General features: G+C 53.1%; 1 protein-coding gene across 3 annotated transcripts in view; it reads left to right on the forward strand.

Moving 5' to 3' along the window:
* The window catches only part of TSPAN12 (tetraspanin 12), a 273,464-nt gene that overhangs the window by 237,363 nt on the left and 16,199 nt on the right, over positions 1-19,902 (forward strand). For all 3 annotated transcript variants that reach the window (XM_086967032.1, XM_086967023.1, XM_086967029.1), the window contains one exon: positions 8,970-9,113. In XM_086967032.1, coding sequence (XP_086823158.1) covers positions 8,970-9,113 — 144 coding nt within the window. The remainder of the gene's footprint in view (positions 1-8,969; positions 9,114-19,902) is intronic.

The following is a 19,902-nucleotide window of genomic DNA, read 5'->3' on the forward strand; positions in this document are numbered from 1 at the left end:
GAGGCCCATCAAGAACTTCACCCTCGCTGCAGGGGCCGTTCCAGGACTGGGACAGAAGCCACCCAGGGCGGAGACAGGATCCACCACGGGGGGGGGGGGGACAGGAGCCATCACAGGTGGGGGTGGACTGGAGCCACAACATGGGGGGGACAGGTGCCATCACTGAGGGGAGGGCAGGAACCATCACAGGAGAGGGAGCACAGGGGTGGGCATGCAGTATTCTAGTATCATATTGGGCTCCTCTCCTGCACAAGACAACGAGAAGACAGGCTCTCTGTTCAAAATGCCATCCCCCACTGTGATGTACTGTACTTACAGGAGATACTCCGAGAGAACTGATTGAACTGATTGTCCTCCATACTTTGTTATTCAGTGTGGGTGCGATTGTGCCATTTCTTTATTTTCTTACATTATAGCCTGCATGATTGAAGAACCGAGGTTTGCTTACAATTTAGTGACAGTAATTAAGCTATGTGAAGAGAACCACGTGGTGCCTGGGTGTAATCCGGGGTGTAATCTGGCCGAGTCTCGGATGTTTGGGGCCCTGGGTGGAAATGGAATGTGTGAGCCCCCCTCTAAATAGCAGATACAAGACGCATTCAGGGCTGTTTGCATGTGAATAGATGTTGCTGCTCCGAAGTTGCCGCCCTCCCTCTGTCACCTTCGAGCACCTTTTAACAGCTCATCAAGGGCTGGAGGTGTGAGGGTTGCCATCCCGCTGTGCCTCTACAGTGCTGCTGGGGGTCTGAGCTTCTATACAGCATCGGAGTCAAGAAGGGAGGTGGGGGCAAGCTGTGCCCGGTTAAAATTACGGACAAGTGCGGGAATGCTTTATTTACTTTGTGCGCGCCGCGCTCCCGTTTTTTAATGGTGGACGTGGTTTTTATTTAGCAGGGTGGACGGCGTCCACCCTGAACAACCCTCGGAAATAAGTGGGGGGATGCCGTCCACCCGCGTGGTACCCCGACTCGTGCCCTGCTTATACAGGCCACGGACTGTTTCTTAACGCAGAGTGTCTTTCTCTGCGGAGTCCCATTCACGCACCACTACCTGCCACGCCTCTTTGGGTGGGGCAGCAAGAGAGCGCCAGTGGAGTGCAAGTGTGCGTTTGGGAAGGGGTGCTAGTGCTGTGAAGTGGATGCACCCTTTTTTGTTATTTTATGTATTTAAACAGTCCCAATGTGCATGCTTCCCACACGTAAATGTCTGTCAATTCTGTGACGTTGTGCAGGGTGGTATGGACTGAGTGTCAGTAGCCTTGGAGTGCTGGGCTGGACCATATCATGTGTGCGAGGTCTGTGTCATGGGTAGGACATTGTGGGCAGCCTATTTGTGCCTCGGAAAGTAACGGTTTAGTTGCGCTCGAAATAAATAAGCACTGTGAAGGATATAGAACTGTATGTTCTTGAATCTAGAATTGTGGGAGACCTTCTGGGGAACTCCAACGCTGGGTGCCACTCATTGTCATGTAGGGCCGTCAAGGGGTCTGCATCTAGCTCTCGAATGGCTCTATAGAGCAAGTTTATGAGCTGACTACCATAGCCCATGTTAAGGATTGTATGAAGAACAGGGTGTGTGATGGGTTCCTCTGTCCCTGCCCCCCAGAGGGTGAGGCAGGTGTGGCACAGCTGTCTTTGGAGCAGGAATTGGCCTGGGAGGAGATTGTAATCTTCCTTCAGCTGCTTCAGCGAGAGAAGGTGACCATCGGCATAGAGGTTTCCAATGGTGAGTATTGCACAGTCTGTCCAGATCCTTAACTTGCCATCTGTATAGAATACCGGGGGCTGGGGTAACCCAACCAGGGGCGTTTAGGGGTAGAGATCAGGGAGCCGCTGTCCGAGAAGCGATGAACACAGGTCATGCATCTCTGTGCCACCACCACCTGTATGGGCCAGGGGGAGCACCTTTGGAAGGAGCAGGCCGCAGACCGTTGCTGCTGGCATGGGCCTCTGGCCGGTGCAGATCTTTCCCATGCAGCGTCCTGTGGTCCAGTGCGACAGCCACTGGAGTTGGGCACTCAGATAGTAGGCTTCGAAGGATGGAGCACCCAGTCCTCGCTTGTCTATGGGTAGTTGCAGCTTTGTGAGAGCAACTCTGCGTCGTCTGTTGCCCCATATAAGAGTGCTGAGAAGGGTGCAAAAGTTCCTGGAAGAAGGAATGTGGTGGGACTACTGGCAAGTTTGTGAAATAATATAGAACACAGGGCAGTATTATCAATTTTGCTAAGGCGTGCTTGCCTATGGGGGCCAGTGGCAAGGTCTGCTAAAAGCACATGTATGCCCTGACTCCCTCTAGAGCCTTGTGGAAGTTCCAGTCAAAAAAGGTCTGTGGTGGTATGATGGAGGCAAACCCCAGGGTATCAGGCTGTCTGGAAGTGGCAGTGTAGATTAAAGTCCCCAAGCCTCAACTCGCGCGGCTGCGTCACCGGACACAGAGGGTAGACTGCCAATTTTGCCCAATTAATGCAGACGCCTGCTGCTGAGTCATATTCTGTAAGGTGTCCTGAATGGACGACAGGTCGGCTATTATGTCCTGCAGATACAAGAGCACATCACCCACATAAAGTGATACCGAATGGCTCCTGTTGCAAGCGAGATGCCCCACACCTAGTCCTCCTCACGCAGACGTATGGCCAATGGCTTCATTGCGAGCGCAAAGAGCAGTGGGCAGAGCAGACAACCCTGTTGCATCTCACAGCCAACCGGGAAGGGAGCTGATATGTATCGACTTAGACCGATCCGGGATATGGGCTTGGAGTATAGGAGCTAGGTGTATGCTAAGAGTTTTGGCCTTTGCCGATGCGAGTGAGGACCTCGAAGAAGTATTGTCACGGCAGGGTGTAGAATGCAAACTCCAAGTCTAGGATAAAGCAGGTTGCTCGTGGGAATCGACCCCTGATCTGGTCCTTCAAATGGAAGAGGCGCTGGATATTTTGGGAGGTGCTGCGCTCCCCTGCACAAAGCTGTTTTGTTCACTATGGAATAGTTCCAGGAGTATTTGGGCATATCAGTCGGCTAGGATTTTATAATCTGCCCTGAGGATAGCGATGGGCCTACAGGAAGTCAGTTGCTTTGGGTCTCTGGTTCGAGGAGAGAAACTAAGAGGGACTCCTGGAGAGAGTGTGGAAGTTCCCCAGATTTCAATGCGGCCTCATACATTTCTGCTTGGAGTGGTGCCAGGCTAGAAGAAAAAGTATGGTAGTATTCTAGGGGAAGACTGGCTTGACCTAGCGTTTTATTGCGGGCGAGTTTCTGGGTTGCCTCTTCGACATCTGCAGGTGTTATTGCGGCATCAAGGGAGGGCCTGTTGGCAACTGAGATCTGCGGGAGAGTATTGTTGGCTAGGAACGCCTCAGGTTGACACACTTCAACTCCCTGTGGTTCACACTACAAGAGAGAATAGTATTCTTGAAAAGCCTGTAGGATGCCGCTTTGCATGCGAGCAGAGGTGCCCAAAAACGTGGCCACTTCAGTGATAGGGCACACAGACTTTTCCTGTCGGACCAACCAAGCTAATAGTCTGCCAAACTTGTTCCCCTCACTATGGACGCGAGCGCGTACACAGTGAAATTGTACTGGCACAGGCGCTTGAGAATGGCAGAATGTGTAGTCTTTGACCACGTCAATCGCGTAGCAAATACTGGGTTGGTGTCCGCCGCCTTGCCCAATGTGGCGCGATCACCCCCAGCTGCTGTGCTGCCTTTCTCTATGGTTCTGCTGGTTCTCACTATAGTTTAAATACAAATGCCCCTTGTCACCACCTTGAAGGCATCCCACTCCAGCATGCGGGTGGAGGCAGTGAGTCCTCTGCTCATCGCAAAACACTGGATCTTCCTAACAATTACTTGGGCGCCTCCAGGTGGGGGAGGGTGGATGCGGGCATCGTGGTCTGATAGGGCACGACCCAAATAGACAGAATTTCAAAAAGTCAGGACTATGGATGTGGGGCATAGAAACAGATCTAGCCATACTCGGAGATTGGGAAGTATTGAGTAGAATGAGTAAAGCCGAGCCGCATTATTCAGCGACCTCCAAAGCGCATCGCTTGCGCATATGTAGGGGAGTGTGGCAGTGGGGGAGGTGAGATCTGTCCAAGTGGGGATCAAGGACTCAATTGTAGTTTCCTCCCAAGACCAGGGGAGGTTTATTCTGTGGGCTAGTGCGATGGAGAGAGCATCCCAAAAGGAGCCCTGCTTCGTTTTGGGGGCATAGAAACTCCCTAGGAGAAGAGCCCTGCCATCCAGGCGAACCTCAAGAATCATGTAATGGCCTTCCATGACCAGCACCACATAGATGGAACCCCTCCAGTACCTGTGCAGTCATTCCAGCTCCCACGCTATTATGTGCGATTCCTGCAGCTTGAAATATGAGTACATTGTATAGCATACCCTGAAAGTTCAGGGTAAGGCAGCGGATATCAGCTAGGGGTGCCATAACAGCGGTGGTGCTGCGGTCGGCACAGGAGGGGAAAGGCTGTGTGGAGGGGAAGGGCTGTGAGTAGGGGGCCCACCTCAGGGCTTCACCAAGTTGTCTGTAGTGAAGTTTTGGGAGATTCAATCCACCGGTGTGAGGAGGGGGAGGGGGACACTAGGACATCTTGAGTAGAATTCCAACTTGTGAGCCTACCACATCGGCGAGTGGTACGACCAAACTAAGCATAACCAGTAAGCCCTAGCATTACTTGGGGGTGCGGCTGGGCGATCCAGTGGAATAAGGCAGCCAAGTTGACTTGTAGATACAAAACTGACTTTGGGGGAGGCATGGATGGGGAGCGTAGCTTCCCTTGGGCACGGGGAGTGCCCTAAGTCTAGCGAGGGATGCTTGACAAGTTGCTATGTGTGGGGGAAAGGAAGGGGCTTAGCAGTCATGTACTGAGGGTCATAGTGCTTGCCATGTCAGCTACTGTGTGTGGTTCCCTGCTTCATTTGTTCATTCAAACCACTCCTCGCCGGGTTACCCCTTCGGAGGTTGAAAGTTCCATTGGTCAAAGCAGGTTGTCTGCTGTCTGCAGAGTTACCCGAGGGAGAGTCTGAGTCCCCTTGGGATTGGTCAGAGTGGGGAGAGTCGTCTTCAGACGTGAAGAGGTGCAGGCCTTTCTCGTTATCTGTGATGGCAACAGCAGCTTTCAGGTCAGCAGTGGCCTGCAGGTCTCTTCTGCGATCCGCATTATCTGCTCAAGGTTAAGAGAGCCAGTCGATGATCCTTGGGATGCCATACTTGCCTGTGGTCTATCCCATCGCCGGCCACCACGTGATTTGGGAGGGACCGGGGTAGGCCTGTCTCTGGGACTGGCAGAGTCTCAGTGGTTTTGGTCAGCCCAGTCCCAGGCAATCTTTGGGTCTGTAAAGAAGACGGTGGTATCTTCGGAGATTACCTTGAGTCAGGCAAGAAACAAGGTAGAATACTGAACATTAAGCTGGCGGAGGCGGCGTTTGACCTCCAGGAAGGAGGATCGCTGCTGTTTGACTGCTCTGGTGTAGTCTGGGAAGAGCATTAGAGCATTATCGTCTTGTCCTCCACTCTAAGCAGGCCCGCCTACATGGCTGCCCGAGGATTGAGTCACAGTCTTTAAAATGAAGCAGTTTGGCCAGCATGGGGCTGGTGGGTGTGCCTGGTAGGGGGCGCTGGGCTCAGACTCTTTGCCCTCTTGAGGGTGAAGAAGGGGGTGAGATCTGACGATTGGGTGAAGGACTTGAACCAGGACTCTAGTTAAGTCAGATGACCTTGAACCTCAATCCCCTTCGGGAGTCCCAAATTGCCGATGTTGCTCCAATGGGAGCGGCCCTCCAATTCTTCTGCTCTGTCCCTTAGCTGGTGCATAGTTGCTTGTAGCTCTTGAATTGCTGTTTGATTGCCCATCACCCGGGGCTGGAGGTTTGCCAGGTTTTTTTTTACCGTCTGAGACCATGTTCATGAGCTTACGATGATCATCACGCAAGAAACCAATCTCCGCTGTCAGGGAGGCCAATCTGGCCTCCCTAGAGCTCAGATAGTGTTCTATTGCCACCAGTACCTTGTCCAGTTTATCTGATGTGGAGAAGGGTGAATTATTGTCCAGTTGTAGGGAGTCTGGGAACATGATAAGCATGGTTGCTGGTGTGGTCAGTGTGTGTTTTAAGTGGAGCATAGCCTACCCATCGCAGAGGCCGGCCTGCAGTCAGTGGTGGCTGCGCGGTTGAGGGTTGAAATGATAAACACTGCTGCTAGTGCAGGGGCACTGGTGTCTGGGCAGTCGTGTGTCAGGGAGCTGCCACCACCCCTGGTCGCTAGGTGTTGCAGGCCCATGAGGTGCCCTCTGCCGCTGGTAACTTAGCAAGGATGCCTGGGCACACAAGGGGAGTGGCCCGCTGGTCCCTGTGCTGTCACAAAGGGGTTCCCAGTGATGTGCCCCGACGAGGGGGGAGTTCTTCTGTGGAGTATTGTAGCTGACGTCCACCATACGGTGCCTCGTGTGTACCAAGCAAGGTCCAACCAGCGAGGGTCAGCATGCGCCTCGGTAGTGACGCCGGAGGGCTGCACCCAATGTCAGACTAAGCAAGCAGGTTTAGGTGTCTCATGGCGGGGGTCCCAAGGGCGTCCCAGTACTGTCTGCGGTTGGCACTGTCTGTGGCAACCATGGCCCTCTGCAGGTGTGGCGGACCCCTGATATAGTAGACTGTACGTAGTGTGTGTGGGAGGGTCCTCAGGGATGTGCTTGCAGTTAGCTGGTGGGGATCACAACACGCCCCGATGGTGGCAGCGGTGTGCTGCTACCAGTCTTTGCCAAAATGGGCTGTAGGTGACCGGGTACCGATGCAGGACAACCCCCTGAGTGCCGTTACCACACCAGCTGTCGAGAGTCCTAGTGATGGTTGCCGCCCCCTGAAGATCTGAGGGGGCCCCCCAGTATACTGGGCCAGATGTAGAATGTCATATAAAGAACCAGTGGGTCCCAGAATCCTCCACTCCTGGCTCGATTATCGGTGCAAACCAACACAGGGCAGCCACTGAGGATAGGAGGAAGCAGGCCTCCTCCTATGCACCTCCGCTATGGTGCCGATGCAGGGGAGTAGCTCCGGGGTCCTTTAACAGGAGAGGCCCAGTGTTTGCTGCTGCCATCACCGTTGTGGAGCTAGTCCATGTGGGGGTGGGAGGGGCGGAAAGTCGTGGGCCAGCAGAAGTGAGCCCATCAGACCCTCCGACAATAGCGAAGCCCAGGGCCTGATGATGATGGAGGAGGCAGGTCTGGGCCGACACCCGTTGCGATCCTCGTTGATTACAGAGCGGGCCGTGTGAGGGTATAGGGAGCCTCCTCAACCCCAGGGTCGCTGCCAGTGCAGAGAGTCTCCACCGCCGCCCCGCGCCTTATGTCCCACAAGGTTGTACACCTATGGCCACTAGGAGCCTTTCCGACCCAGTTCTCGAATTCCTGTCACCTCACTGCATCATCTGGCTGGCCTTCCCTGCAGCCTGTGGGCCTCACCGATGCTGCAACTGGCTCATGGATTGTGGACGATTAGGCGGGCCGGGGGACAGAGCTCTAAAGGGTCATGTCTGCCATCTTGGCTGGTTCGGCCACAGTTTGTTTTGTTCACCCCCATTTTTCCCTGGCCATCAGCAATGCCACAGGAAATTGATCCCTTTAAGATGGCCATGCTGGAGATATCTGGCACTCTTCTGGCTGCCTCTGCTACAGTCTTCTCAAACGAGTAGCTTGTGATTAGTGGTAGCTCTCCACTTACCCGCAAGTAGCTTCCCTGTATGCAGCCCAGCCTGCTAAATGTATAAGCCCTTGCTTGGTTGAATTAATATATGTATACCAACAATAAAGAGTGTGTATTCAAGATGAAAATCTGTGTATTTTCAGAACCTATAATTGACAAAATATGTTTAAAGATAATGAATGATGAATCATGCAGCATGGGGAGACTTGTTTATAATGTTACCTGGGTGCCTGGGGTATTGTAGCTGTGGTTGTTATGTATTTCCCTTGTAGAGAGATTCCAAATTGACAGACTTCTTTACATTAGTGCTGGCCCCAGTCAAGTTCACACCCACGGATCGCATTGTTGGGGATCATGGATGACGGCGAATACACTCGACATAAACAGAGACTGATTGGCCTAGGCTGCTCGCTTGCAAAAAGAAAGTTTGCCTTACATTGGTTAAGTAGAACTACGCCACCTATCTCTGAATGGTTAGCTGCAATTTTGAGAAGCCTTTTATATTGCTGTATTTCGTGGAACGTGGGCGCCATGTATACGTGTAACACTAGTGCTATATGCTTTAGAACTGACATTTCTCTCCATTGGAAAACAAATACAATTTGGTTTAAAAAAAATCAGATCCTTTTAATGTCACACCCAGAAATTGGGTGGAGCAGTGTGCCAGGATGCACAATTATCCACCGACTACAAGTATTTCAACGTTGAATGTGGAAATACTGTGGCAATTAGTATTACTGCATTGATCTGGGTGGGTAATTGTCCAATTCCAAGTAGTTTTTTCGGAGACTTAATGTACCATATTTTACTTTCCAGATGTGTCACCAGAAACATCCAGTGTATTACCAAAGGCACTAGTACTGCATGCGGTGTTACTTTAAATCAGAATTCCCGATTCAGCTAATAATAGGATTTTCTGGCCCGAATTGGGAATTCCAAAGATCTAATCAGGGCTTAAGTGGAAATTTCCCTGAAAATGTCCAGATTGCCTGCATGTGGTGCGGAAAGCACCTGTGCCTTTTTCAAGTTTTTCACTTGTGTTACATGATAGTATGATGACTTCTACAGGTGACAGATTGTCTGCAGGCTCATCAGGTTGCATGTAATCGTCAACTCTTCTTTAGCTTGTCTCTCGCCCGGTGGGTAGTAGAACGTGGCCAGTAACCCGGAGAATGGTGGATTTCAAGGAAATTCACATGGGGAACCATCACAATGATACTGCATCAGATACATAATATGTTAATTAACTCTATCATTTGATTTGCAGTTCAAGTGCTGTGGAGTGGTGTACTTGACGGACTGGCTGGAAGTGACAGAGATGGAGTGGCCTCCTGATTCCTGCTGTGTCAAAGAATTCCCAGGATGCTCAAAACAAGCGCACAGTGGAGATTTGAGTGACCTGCACCAAGAGGTAAGGTGCAAACTAAGTATCACTAGGCGAAGGGCCACAGGTCTCACTTAGGGCATCTCTTCATGTCTGATGAATTGTATTAGAGCCACTTAAGATATTCTATGACAATGTAGTCTCTTAAAAACATAAAAAATACTGGTCCAGATTTATAAAGATATAAAATTGTTGATCCTATTAATAATGAATGCATACAAATTGGTTCCTCTTATTTAATGATATAAAGTGAAAATTGGCAGAATTATTCCTTTTTTACTTTGGGTTTAAAGTATTTTATTAAGGTACAAAAAGAACATGGGGAAGGGAATAGGAGGTCAAGCGAACATACAATGCAAGAAGCGGAGCGTTGCTGCGGTTCAGAAGGAAAGTAGGGAAGCAGGAAGCCCCAGAGGGTAACAAGGCAGAAGTCATAAGGCAATAAGGCATTGTGAATGGCCCCCCAGTAGACCCCCATTCCCTGAGCAAAGCAGATCTGTAATAGCGTCCCGCAACACAGCAAAAAGGAAAGCACACCATCCATCCAACCTCCCGTCCCCGGAAAAGGAGAAGAAAGAGAAACAAGGAAGGAAAAGAAAGAAAACAATACCCCAACATTCCCGTCCGTAAGTCAGCATTAGAAGCATATAACCCCGCCCCCCACCCCCAGCCCCAGACCCCAGATCCCGCACCTTCACTCCGCTGTAGCCGCCGGCGGCGTTAGCCTAAGGAGTCGCAGGTACCGTGGACATGTGAGCTCGCGAAATTCCGTGGACAGCAGTGCCAAAAAGGGGTGCCAGAGCTCCTCAAACTGGTCAACATTCCCAGCCACCGTTAGCGACATCTTCTCCATGCCCAGTACCAGCCAGAGCCTGTGTAGCCAACCAGTGATGGAGGGGGCAGTGGGGGTACGCCAGAGTACAAGGATGTTTTGAACCGCGGAGCCTAGCGCAATCGCAATCTGCCTACCCCTACGGGACTTCAGCGGGTACATCAGGTCATTGGGGAGGCCTAGCAAGACATACGCAGGGAAGCGCGGGAGCTCGATCTCAAAATGCCTATCCACCTCATCCAAGACCTCTTTCCAGTAGGCCGACAGCACCGGGCACTCCCATAGAATGTGCGTGAGGGTGCCCTCCTGTCCGCAGCCGCGCCAGCAGCCCTTATCGCCGATTTTGCGCATCTCGTAAAGCCTCTCCGGGGTGTAATACCAGTAGGTGGACACCTTAGTAAAGGTCTCCGTCAGCCCAGTGTGGTACGCAGAGTGCCTCGCCCGATACGCAATCCTGTCCCACTCCTTGTGGCTCAAAGTCCTACCCAATTCCCTGTGCCAGCGCTCCCTCCCTGGGTTATGGTAATGAAACGGCGGGGGTTGGAGAAACTTGTACAAGTCGGTGATAAGCTTGGCATCCGAGGTCCGGGTTACCAGCCATCGCTCATAGGGCGTAATCGAACGGTCAGCGACGTCGCGTACTGGGGGTTGAAGAGCCCAGTGGCGGACTTGCATATAGCGCAATCTGTCCCCCTCCGTCAGGCCAAACTCCTGTCGAAGCTGCTGGAAGGGGAGTACACCCTCCGGCCCGTAAATCTGGAAAAGCGCCCTACAGCCTGCGCTCACCCAGTGGGAAAAGGCTCCCGGTTCCAGACCCGGAGTGAAGTCCGGATTGCCAACGATGGGAGTGAACGGCGATGGAAAAGTGGTGAGTTCACGAAGCTCACACACCGTGTCCCACACTCTCAGCGGAACCCTGGTGATAAAGGAGGCGTAGAGGTTAGGCGGGCGGTGAGTGCGCCGCAGGAACGGAACTTCCTGGAGGGTACGGCCCGCAACTGCCTGGTCTTGAAAGAGCCAGTGCTTGTCCGATTCCCACCGGCTCCATTCCACCAAGTACCGAAGTTGCGCCGCCTGAAAGTACTTCCGGAGGTCCGGGACCCCGAGACCCCCCGCCTCCGGGGCGAGCATGGAGAGGACCCGCTTCATCCGAGGCTTACGGCCCTGCCACACAAAGCGGGAGATGTCTGCCTGCGCCTGCCGTATCCAACCCACAGGGGGCTGGAGAGGCAGAGCGCGAAAGAGATACAGGATTTGAGGCAATATCGTCATCTTCACCGCTGCGATACGGCCCAGCCACGAGAGCAGGCCTTTGTTCCATCGGCCTAGTTCCTCTTTGATCTTTTTGCCCAGAGAAAAATAGTTAGCTGCGACCATTGCAGGCAAGGAGGGTGCAAGCAAAATTCCCAGGTAAGGCACCGTGGAGGAGGACCATTGCAGGGGAAAAAGACGCTGGAGGTCCCGCCTGGTGTCGACAGAGAGCGACACGTCCAGGGCAGCCGACTTAGTCATATTCATCTTAAAGCCCGCCACGCGGGCAAAGGAGTTCAGTTCCTGGACGCAGGCAGGAAGCGACCGCCTGGGGTCATCCAGGGTCAGCAAGACATCGTCCGCATAAAGACTAACAGTATGCGTGTATTGCCCCATCTTCACCCCAATAGCATCCGGGTTATCCCGAATCCTCTGGGCAAACGGCTCCATATAGAGGGCAAACAGGAGCGGTGAGAGGGGGCAACCCTGTCTCGTGCCGCGCTCAATGGCAAAGCCGCTGGAGCTGTGTCCATTGACACGCACAGATGCTGACGGTCTCCTATAGCAATTAAAGACCATAGTGCGGAACTTCTCGCCGATCCCCAGTTTCCCGAGAACCAGCTCGAGGTACGGCCAATGAACCCTATCAAAGGCCTTCTCCGCGTCGACCGATAGCAGCATCCGCTCCCCCGGAACGCGTGAGGCCTTTTCAAGCACGTGCGTCACCCTCTTGGTGTTGTCGACCGTCTGCCTACCGGGTACAAACCCGGCCTGGTCCGCCTCCACCAAACCCGGTAGATGTAGACCCAATCTGGCCGCCAAGATCCCCGTGTAAAGCTTGAGGTCCACATTTAGAAGCGAGATGGGCCGATACGAGCCACATAGAGTCCGGTCCTTTCCCGGCTTCGGGATAACCGACACAGTCGCCGCGAGAAGGTCCGGTGGGATGGCTCCCGGTTCGGAGAAGGAGTTGAATAAGCGAGCCAGGAGAGGTGCGACAGTGGGGCAGAAGGTCTTGTAAAACAAGGCCGTATAGCCATCCGGGCCCGGGGCCTTGCCGTGCTTTAGCCGTGCAATAGCGGAGATGACTTCTTCCACATGAATATCCCTCTCCAGGTGGTCCGCCTGGGCGGGATCCAAGGCTGGGAGGGTTACGGAGTCCAAATAGACCTCAGCCTCTCCCGGTGGGGAGGGCTCTGCAGTGTACAGCGCCTCGTAAAAGGCACAAAAGGAATCCGCCACCTCCGCATCACCGGATACCGGGACCCCGTCCACTCCCACTAGCTCTTTTACTACGTTGCGTTGCTGCGCAGCCCTGAGCCGGTGGGCCAGGAGCTTACCGCATCTATCTCCGCCGGTGTAAAAGGCATGCTTCAGGCGCAACGCCGCATACTCCGCCCAGTCCAGGTCCAACGCAGAGAGGAGTTTCCGCGCCGCCTTCAGCTGCCTCCAAACACGAGGAGCCCCCGTCCGGCGGTGAACCTGTTCAAGTTCCCTGACCTGCGCCGTTAGTTCCTCCCTTTTGCGTTGGCGCTCCTTGTTCTCCGCCGAGGAAATGGAGATAAACTCCCCTCTGACGACCGCTTTCAAAGCCGCCCACTGCGTTGCCAGGGACGTGTCTGAGTTGTTATTGTGGGTCAGGTACTCCTGGACGACCTCCTCCACTCGCTTCACCACCGATGTCTTATGGAGAAGCGTGTCCCGAAGCCGCCACATCCTTCTGGAGGGGGGGGCTGCCGGCCAAGCAAAGACTCCGGAAACCGGCGCATGGTCGGACAGGGACAAGACCCCGATGTCCGCCGTCGTGGCGGCCGAGCGAAGCGGTCCGCTCACCAAGAGGTAATCCAACCGCGAATAAGTGCGGTGTGCGTGGGAGAAATATGAGTAGTCCCTATCGGTGGGGTGCATGGTGCGCCAGAGGTCATGCAGATCCATCTCTGCAATCTGGTCCTGTACCGCTTTAGAAAGCTCCCCCGTCTGCGGAAAGCGCTGGGCGGACCTATCCAGGGTGGAGTCGAAGACCATGTTCAAGTCTCCCCCCAGGATGATATGGCGATCGGGCGAGGCAGTAACGTCTACCAACACAGATTCCAGGAAACGATCCTGGTGGTCATTCGGGCTGTACACAGAACCAACCGTAAAGGCAACACCTCCCAGACGCATGCGATAAGCTAGAAGCCTCCCCTTCTGCTCGGCATGTCTATATAACACCTCACCCCTGAAGGAGCTGGCTAGAAGAATGGCCACCCCTGCGGTCTTAGTCGCTGCCGAGGAAAAGAGTTGCGTGGGGAACTTGGCAGAGCGCAACCTATGGCAATCCTTAGAGAGCAAATGGGTTTCCTGCAGGAGGCAAATATCCGCCTGCGACCCCTCCAGCAGAGAAAGGATCGCCCTACGCTTCACAGGGTTATTCAGACCCTTAACGTTAAGGGTCACTACTTTCAGGGGCGGCATCTCTTCCGGGGAAGCAAAGCGCTGTGCAGCAAGCGAGGGACTAGTGGGAGGGGCGCGCGGGGCAGGGGCGCAGGGAAGGCCAGAGTCGGCTTCGCATGTGTTCGGACATTATCGGACGGGACCCCCCCAACATCAAACCAGTTCTTAAACCCCCCCAGAACCAACCCATGGCAACCAGCCAAAATCAAAAACAAGAAAAAACACCCCATTGTCTCAGTCAAGCCCAAGTGGGCGAGTCTGCAGAAAACAGTCAAGTGGACGTCCAGCCACTCACCTCCAACCTCTCCCCCCCCCATCCCCCAGCCCCAACCCAGCATCGTAGAAGCTAAGAGACTCTCCCCCCGGAGCAAAGTTAGGCCGTCAGGGCCACACCAGTAGATTCAGGCAAGTTCCTGGCCGCAGTCCTCAGAGCCTCCCCCATGTCCGCTCTGATGGTAGGGGAGTCAGGGCGACTCGCCGCCGCCGACGAATGGCGCCTCCTCGATCTCCGTCGGCCCCGCCGCTCGGGGCGCCTCCACGTGGGGGTAGCCCCTTCTTCCTCTGTAGCTGTGAGTCCCAGCACCCCACAGACATCCTGTAAGGAGCGCAGCTGATGTAGCACCCCATTCCATCGAAAGATAAGGCGGAAGGGATGACCCCAGGAATAGGCCGTTTCATGCTCCCGCAGAAAGTCCGTGGCGATGCGGAAAGACCTGCGTTTCTGCAGTGTGATGGCGGACAAGTCTTGATAGAGCGCCACGGGTCGGTCTCGAAAGGACAGCGGTTGCTTCCTGCGGGCCTCCGTCATGATGCGCTCTTTTAGGGGGAAATCCGGTAGGAATGCCAGGATATCAGGCGGGGGCGCCGATGACTGGCGCTGGCGGCCCACCCTATGCGCTCTGTCGATGCGGATCGGGAAGTCCGCTCCTTCTTCCAAGATGTCGCGGAACAGGTCCTGCAGATAGGCCACCAGGTCCGTACCCTCATCCGCGGATGGAACGCCTCGCACCCGGATGTTATTCCGTCTGGACCTGTTCTCAAGGTCCTCCGAGTGGGCCTGGAGCTCGACACACTGCTCCCGTAGGCGAAGGACGTCCTGCTGGAGATGGACTATCTCCTCGTCGCGACGCTGAGCCGCCGTTTCCACAGTGTCGACCCGCTCACCCAGGCCTTCGACTTCCCTACGCACTTCACGGACCTCCCCGGCCACCTCGGTCTTGAGAGTCTGGAATTCCTCCTTGAGAGAGCTGAATAAGTCCTCCATGAAGGACCTCGTGACTGGTGGTTCGCCTCCGGTGGCGTCCGTCGAGGCCCGGGAGGACCCCGGGGACGGCTGCGTCCTGTCGCGCAGTTGCTGGGTCCTGCCGAGCATTTCCGGCAGAGTGCGATCTCCCCGTGCCGCGCCTCGTCGCCCAGTCATCTTGGCTTCCGCGGTGGATGAGGCCTACTGCTCGTGGGCACCAGATGCGAAGTCCTCACCGAGGACAAGGGTAGTGCGTCACAGGCGACAAAATGGCGGCTCGGGTCAGGGCGAGACGACCATCGAGCCAGTCGGGGTGGTCAGCAATGTTCAAAACGGAGGCTTCCAGCCATGTGTCCCCAGGGGGGGCAGTAGATGTGCAGGCACTAGAATGAGCCAAGGTGTCCACGAGGCAAGGGCACGGGCGAGGGCCACCAGATTCAGCTCCACAAAGACAAGATGGCGGGAGGGCGGAACCCAGACGGACAGCCTAGGCCAGCAAGTCTATGGGCGACCCTCAAACAGCAATGGATCGTGAAAGTGCGAAACCAATGTCCCCCATTAGCACCGGCCAATACGCCCGGTCCGGGCACCGCTCAGACTCCGTCGTCCTTCGTTGCCAGGCTCGGGGTCCGCAAGGCGTCACACCCCGACAGCCATGGCAGGGGGGTGGATTGTCGTCGCAGGGCTAGGGTCTGTCGTCCGGCGATGGTTCTTGCCACAAGGGCGCCGGCCAGGAAGCCTCCACACTCCGCGGAGTCCGACTAGTCCGCTCCCCCAGGAACTCCAGCGTTTCAGCACTCGGCCCAGCCGAGGCGCGCGGACAGCACCGCAATACGCTCCGCCTCCAGGCCCTTCTCCTCGGGGCGACCCAGGCTCCACTCCTCGGAGCGATCGTTAAGCAAACTTTTCGGGGACTTCCCCCGAGGCAACAGAAGTCAAAGTGGTATCAAAATGCGCCCCAAGAACTCCGGCACAGTTCTCTCGCCCGCAGTGCAGCCGCGGGGGGAGAGAAGCGCAGGAATCGGGGCTCGAGCTGAGCAGGGCCGGGGGAGCTACGGGAGGAAGCGTCCGCTCACCCCGCCATCTTGGCCACGCCCCCCCTTTTTTACTTTGAGCTCGACATAAAGCCATTTTTCATTTGATAGTACAGAACACTATGGGCCTAATTACAATCTTGGTCGGAAAGCCTCTGACCGTTGGTCGGATGCTCTCAGACCGACATTGTATGTTTAAACTCCGACCGCCGTATTGCAATGATGGCTGGGAGATCCGACTTGGTTCCGACAGGCTCAAGGAGCCCGTCGGTCAGTCGGAGAGGCTTCATAATCCCTTAAGGACGGCGTTTCCACAGTCAGGATTATGATGGCACTCTCCGACAGCAGTTCCATGTCTGCATTTCAGAGATGAAGCAGCTATCAGAAAGTGCCTTTGGGGGCTCCTATCAGCCCCTCAACCCTGGCCCTCCGCTTGTGGCCCATGAGGGAACTCATGGTGCCCCCCTTCACATCCCTGCGTGCCTGCCACACGGTGCAGACATGTTTCAAAAGTTCCGTTTTTTAATGGGAGCGTGTGTTGCTGGTGGATTCAGCCAGCTGCCGAAGCTTCCATTGAAAAATGGAAGTATGCGACTGCACCAACCTAAGGTCAATCGGTTCCACATCTGCAGCGATGTCCGTTGGAGGCAACTCTGACTGACAGCGTAATCAGGCCCTGAATATGTGTTACTATACACAATTTGTACAAAAAGCAGTTAAAACGGTAAAGCACTGGGCAAATTAAAATATACATTTAAGCATAAAAACTCTGGGGAGTGAATCTTGGTCATCAAGGATGGCAACTGCTTTCTCCTCGGTTCCGGACCAGCGCCTTTGTAATTTGACAAGTGTTTGCACAACAGGCCACCTATTGCCTCATAATTTTTAAGGGCACTTAGCTGATCCATTTGAAGCTCTGCTGTTTGTGTTCCTGGCTGTACATGCCCCGACCAGCCCCTTATACAGTGAGTGTTTACACTGCAGATGTTAGGCTGGCCCTCTGAGGTGGACCACAGTGCCCAGGAGTAAAAGTGAGGCGTGATTGTGAGCAGATTTGGAGGGGCCTGCGATAATGTATGGGACCCACCACCAGAACAAGAGGGACTAGCGGTCTTGCAGTCCCAGAAGACAGTCCTCCTCGGTAGCAGGATTGGAGCCCATGGAATGTACCTTCCTCATGATAGCCTTGGAACGACAGACAATAAATCAGACTCCTGTCCACAGCACTGAGCCAGGCACAGTAGCGGATACAGAAGAACTGAAACACTAGGGCTTTGGCAGACAAGGACACGATTTGGCCTAGTCTACTGCTTTTGTATTGTGAGGGATCTTCCTTTCACTGCAACTGAACAACATTGGGGATTTAAAGGGGAATATCTGACAGGAAGGGGAGACTGACAAAGGCCTTGTATATTTGCAGCAAGCACTCCCAAAAACACCGCACTGTAGAGCACACAGATTATCGGATTGGGCCTTGCAGGATAGGTGTGCCACGCTCCGCTGCAATCATGTGGTGAAGAGGAGCCAAGCTAAAGATCCACCCTTCCTCCTCCTGCACTTCTGATTTTCAGGCGGAGACTTTGGCTTCCTACCCTATCATTTATCAAGAGAACACATGGGGAGGGCAACCTCCATTGGAAGCACTGGAGCTTCTCCGAGACGGCCTAACGTTAGCTCTCTTTTTTTTTTTTTTTTTAAACAATCTTTATTGCAGATGTTTGTTAACTATACATTTGGCCCAACCCCCACCCACCGCCCCCCAGGAGACCATGTGGTAATTATACAATCAAACATAAGTAGATACAAATTACAGCTCAATATTTTGTTGAAGATATATGTAAAAATGTAGAAACAAAAAGGAAAAAAAAAAAAAGAAAAGAAAGGAGTACATAAACAGGAAGGGAGAAAAGAAGACAATTTTATATAATATCAACATATTCCGGTTTCTAATGTCTCCGATTATTCCCCTAATCATTCTCTTCTATCCAGTCAAGTAGGGGACCCCAAATCTTCATTCCGCTTCTACGAGTATTATACCCTTTGTTTCTATAGATAGCAACTTCAATGCTACATGTTGCCAGCAGTCTGGCCTTCCACTGTATATATGACGGTGGTATTGGATCAAGCCAGGCTGACGCAATACACAGAACGTTAGCTCTCAGTGCTGTGAAGCAGCAAGGAGCATGAAACGCTTTGGCATTGCGACCCACCCTACCTTGGGGTGACCACGGGTGCAAGGAAGCACTGCACGCACCATTACTGATAGAAGACACGCTGTTCCTGATGATACTTACCAGAGAGCCTGCTACTGCCAAAGGCCCATGACTACTCTGATATCCACATACTTTAAGCCATAAATTGCCCTTCCTTTTGCAGAGCAAAAATCGAAAAATACCAAACCAGCAACCCGCTCACAGCAGAAGGAAGGATTTCTGAGGAGGAAGACATGATCCAGGACATTCAGTGCAAAGTTATTCTCCCCTCCTCTCATCCCCCGAATCCCAGTGTCCCTCATTGCCCAACTCCTCAACCACATAGACCGGTATGTAATCATGCAAGCAGCTTGGCATGAAGGGTAAGCTTTTCCACAATTCGCCAGTAATTGAGACACCCTTCCACTCTCTGTCTTGATAGGAGATCAATATTCAGAATGATTACGTTGCCAAGGATGCTCTATACCGTAGAAAGTGTTCCATAATACATCCCAGACAGCTTTTTCAATACAATGGGTGCACTAGCTTGAAAATTCTTGCAAGCGAGCAAATAACCCAGAACATCCTTTAAGATCATGAAGATGGTCTAAGACGGAGGAATGAATATTGCTGCTGTGCGTCTTTATTAATGGGCAGCCTAACTTTTCACCATTAACAATTGGCACTTAAGCAAACATGACGATGCAGCACCCAGGCTAGAACTAGGTTAATTTGGAATGACTAGCACACTCGGGCATATTATCAAGAAATTGCGAAATATCGCAAAGCGCCCTCAGTGCCGTTTTACTTAGCGCCGGCTATCGCTGGATTCCATCACCGAGTTAGCTCATTATCATCAATGCTTATCTCCAAGGCAATAAAAAAAACAGCGATAGCGGCGAAATGCGTGAATATCGCTGGAAATCCAGCGATAAAACCTCCGCGATAGGGAAATCCTTGAAAATACGCCATGGTGGACTTAGCCGCGGTTAGTTGGACTTTTTTCATTGCTACGCGGTTGCATGCCGCTTTGTAAATATCTCAATGTTGTGGTACCAACCTTTCTCATGTTGTTTCAGGATGGCACGCCTGCTTTGCATCTCATTAGCGATGTATATCGCTAGAAATTCGGCTGCTAACATGCGCTAATGCATGTTAGCGCTGCCTTGTAAAAAGGGCGATGAGAATATCGCCACTTTAGCGGCAAAAAGTGCTGCTAAAGCGGCGATACTGCCCTTTATAATATGCCTCTTAGTCTTCACTGCAGTGCTCCAGTCCCCAACTCACTCCCTTGGTTATAAAGGTCACACTACTTGCATGGCATAAAGCCCTGAAATATATCAGCTGGTGCTGACACAGATATACCCCCACCGCTGTCCCCTCACCATACCCCCCATCTATGGGGAGATTGGCTTGTCCATTCAGCAAACTTAAAGGGCTTTAGGCATTACATCGGGATCTCCAAACTGAGTGACATTTGGGATGGGAGCCACATAAAAATCATTTGATGACTTAAAGGCAGAATTCACACTAATGAATTCCACTTTTTCTGGTTCTTATGGCTACAGCATGCTTTGGAGCCCTATCAGGATAAGTTAGTGGCACTCTCAGACTGTAATCCACTGGAAGCAAAGCTGCTGCTGGAAGCAATGAGGAAAAGAGGCATATCCCATATATAAAACTCCTTACTAGCCAATGCCCTCCTTTGACAGACTTCCGCTCAAGCTGGGCAGGAGATGTGGGTACCATAAATGATGATGACTGGCGCAAGGCTAAGAGGGAGCACTGCAAACTTGCCGCCTTTCTCTGCCCCACTCCCAAAACCTCCCGC

Source organism: Lissotriton vulgaris, chromosome 1_1 (assembly GCF_964263255.1).
Source record: "Lissotriton vulgaris chromosome 1_1, aLisVul1.2, whole genome shotgun sequence".
Classification (NCBI taxonomy): Eukaryota; Metazoa; Chordata; class Amphibia; order Caudata; family Salamandridae; genus Lissotriton; species Lissotriton vulgaris.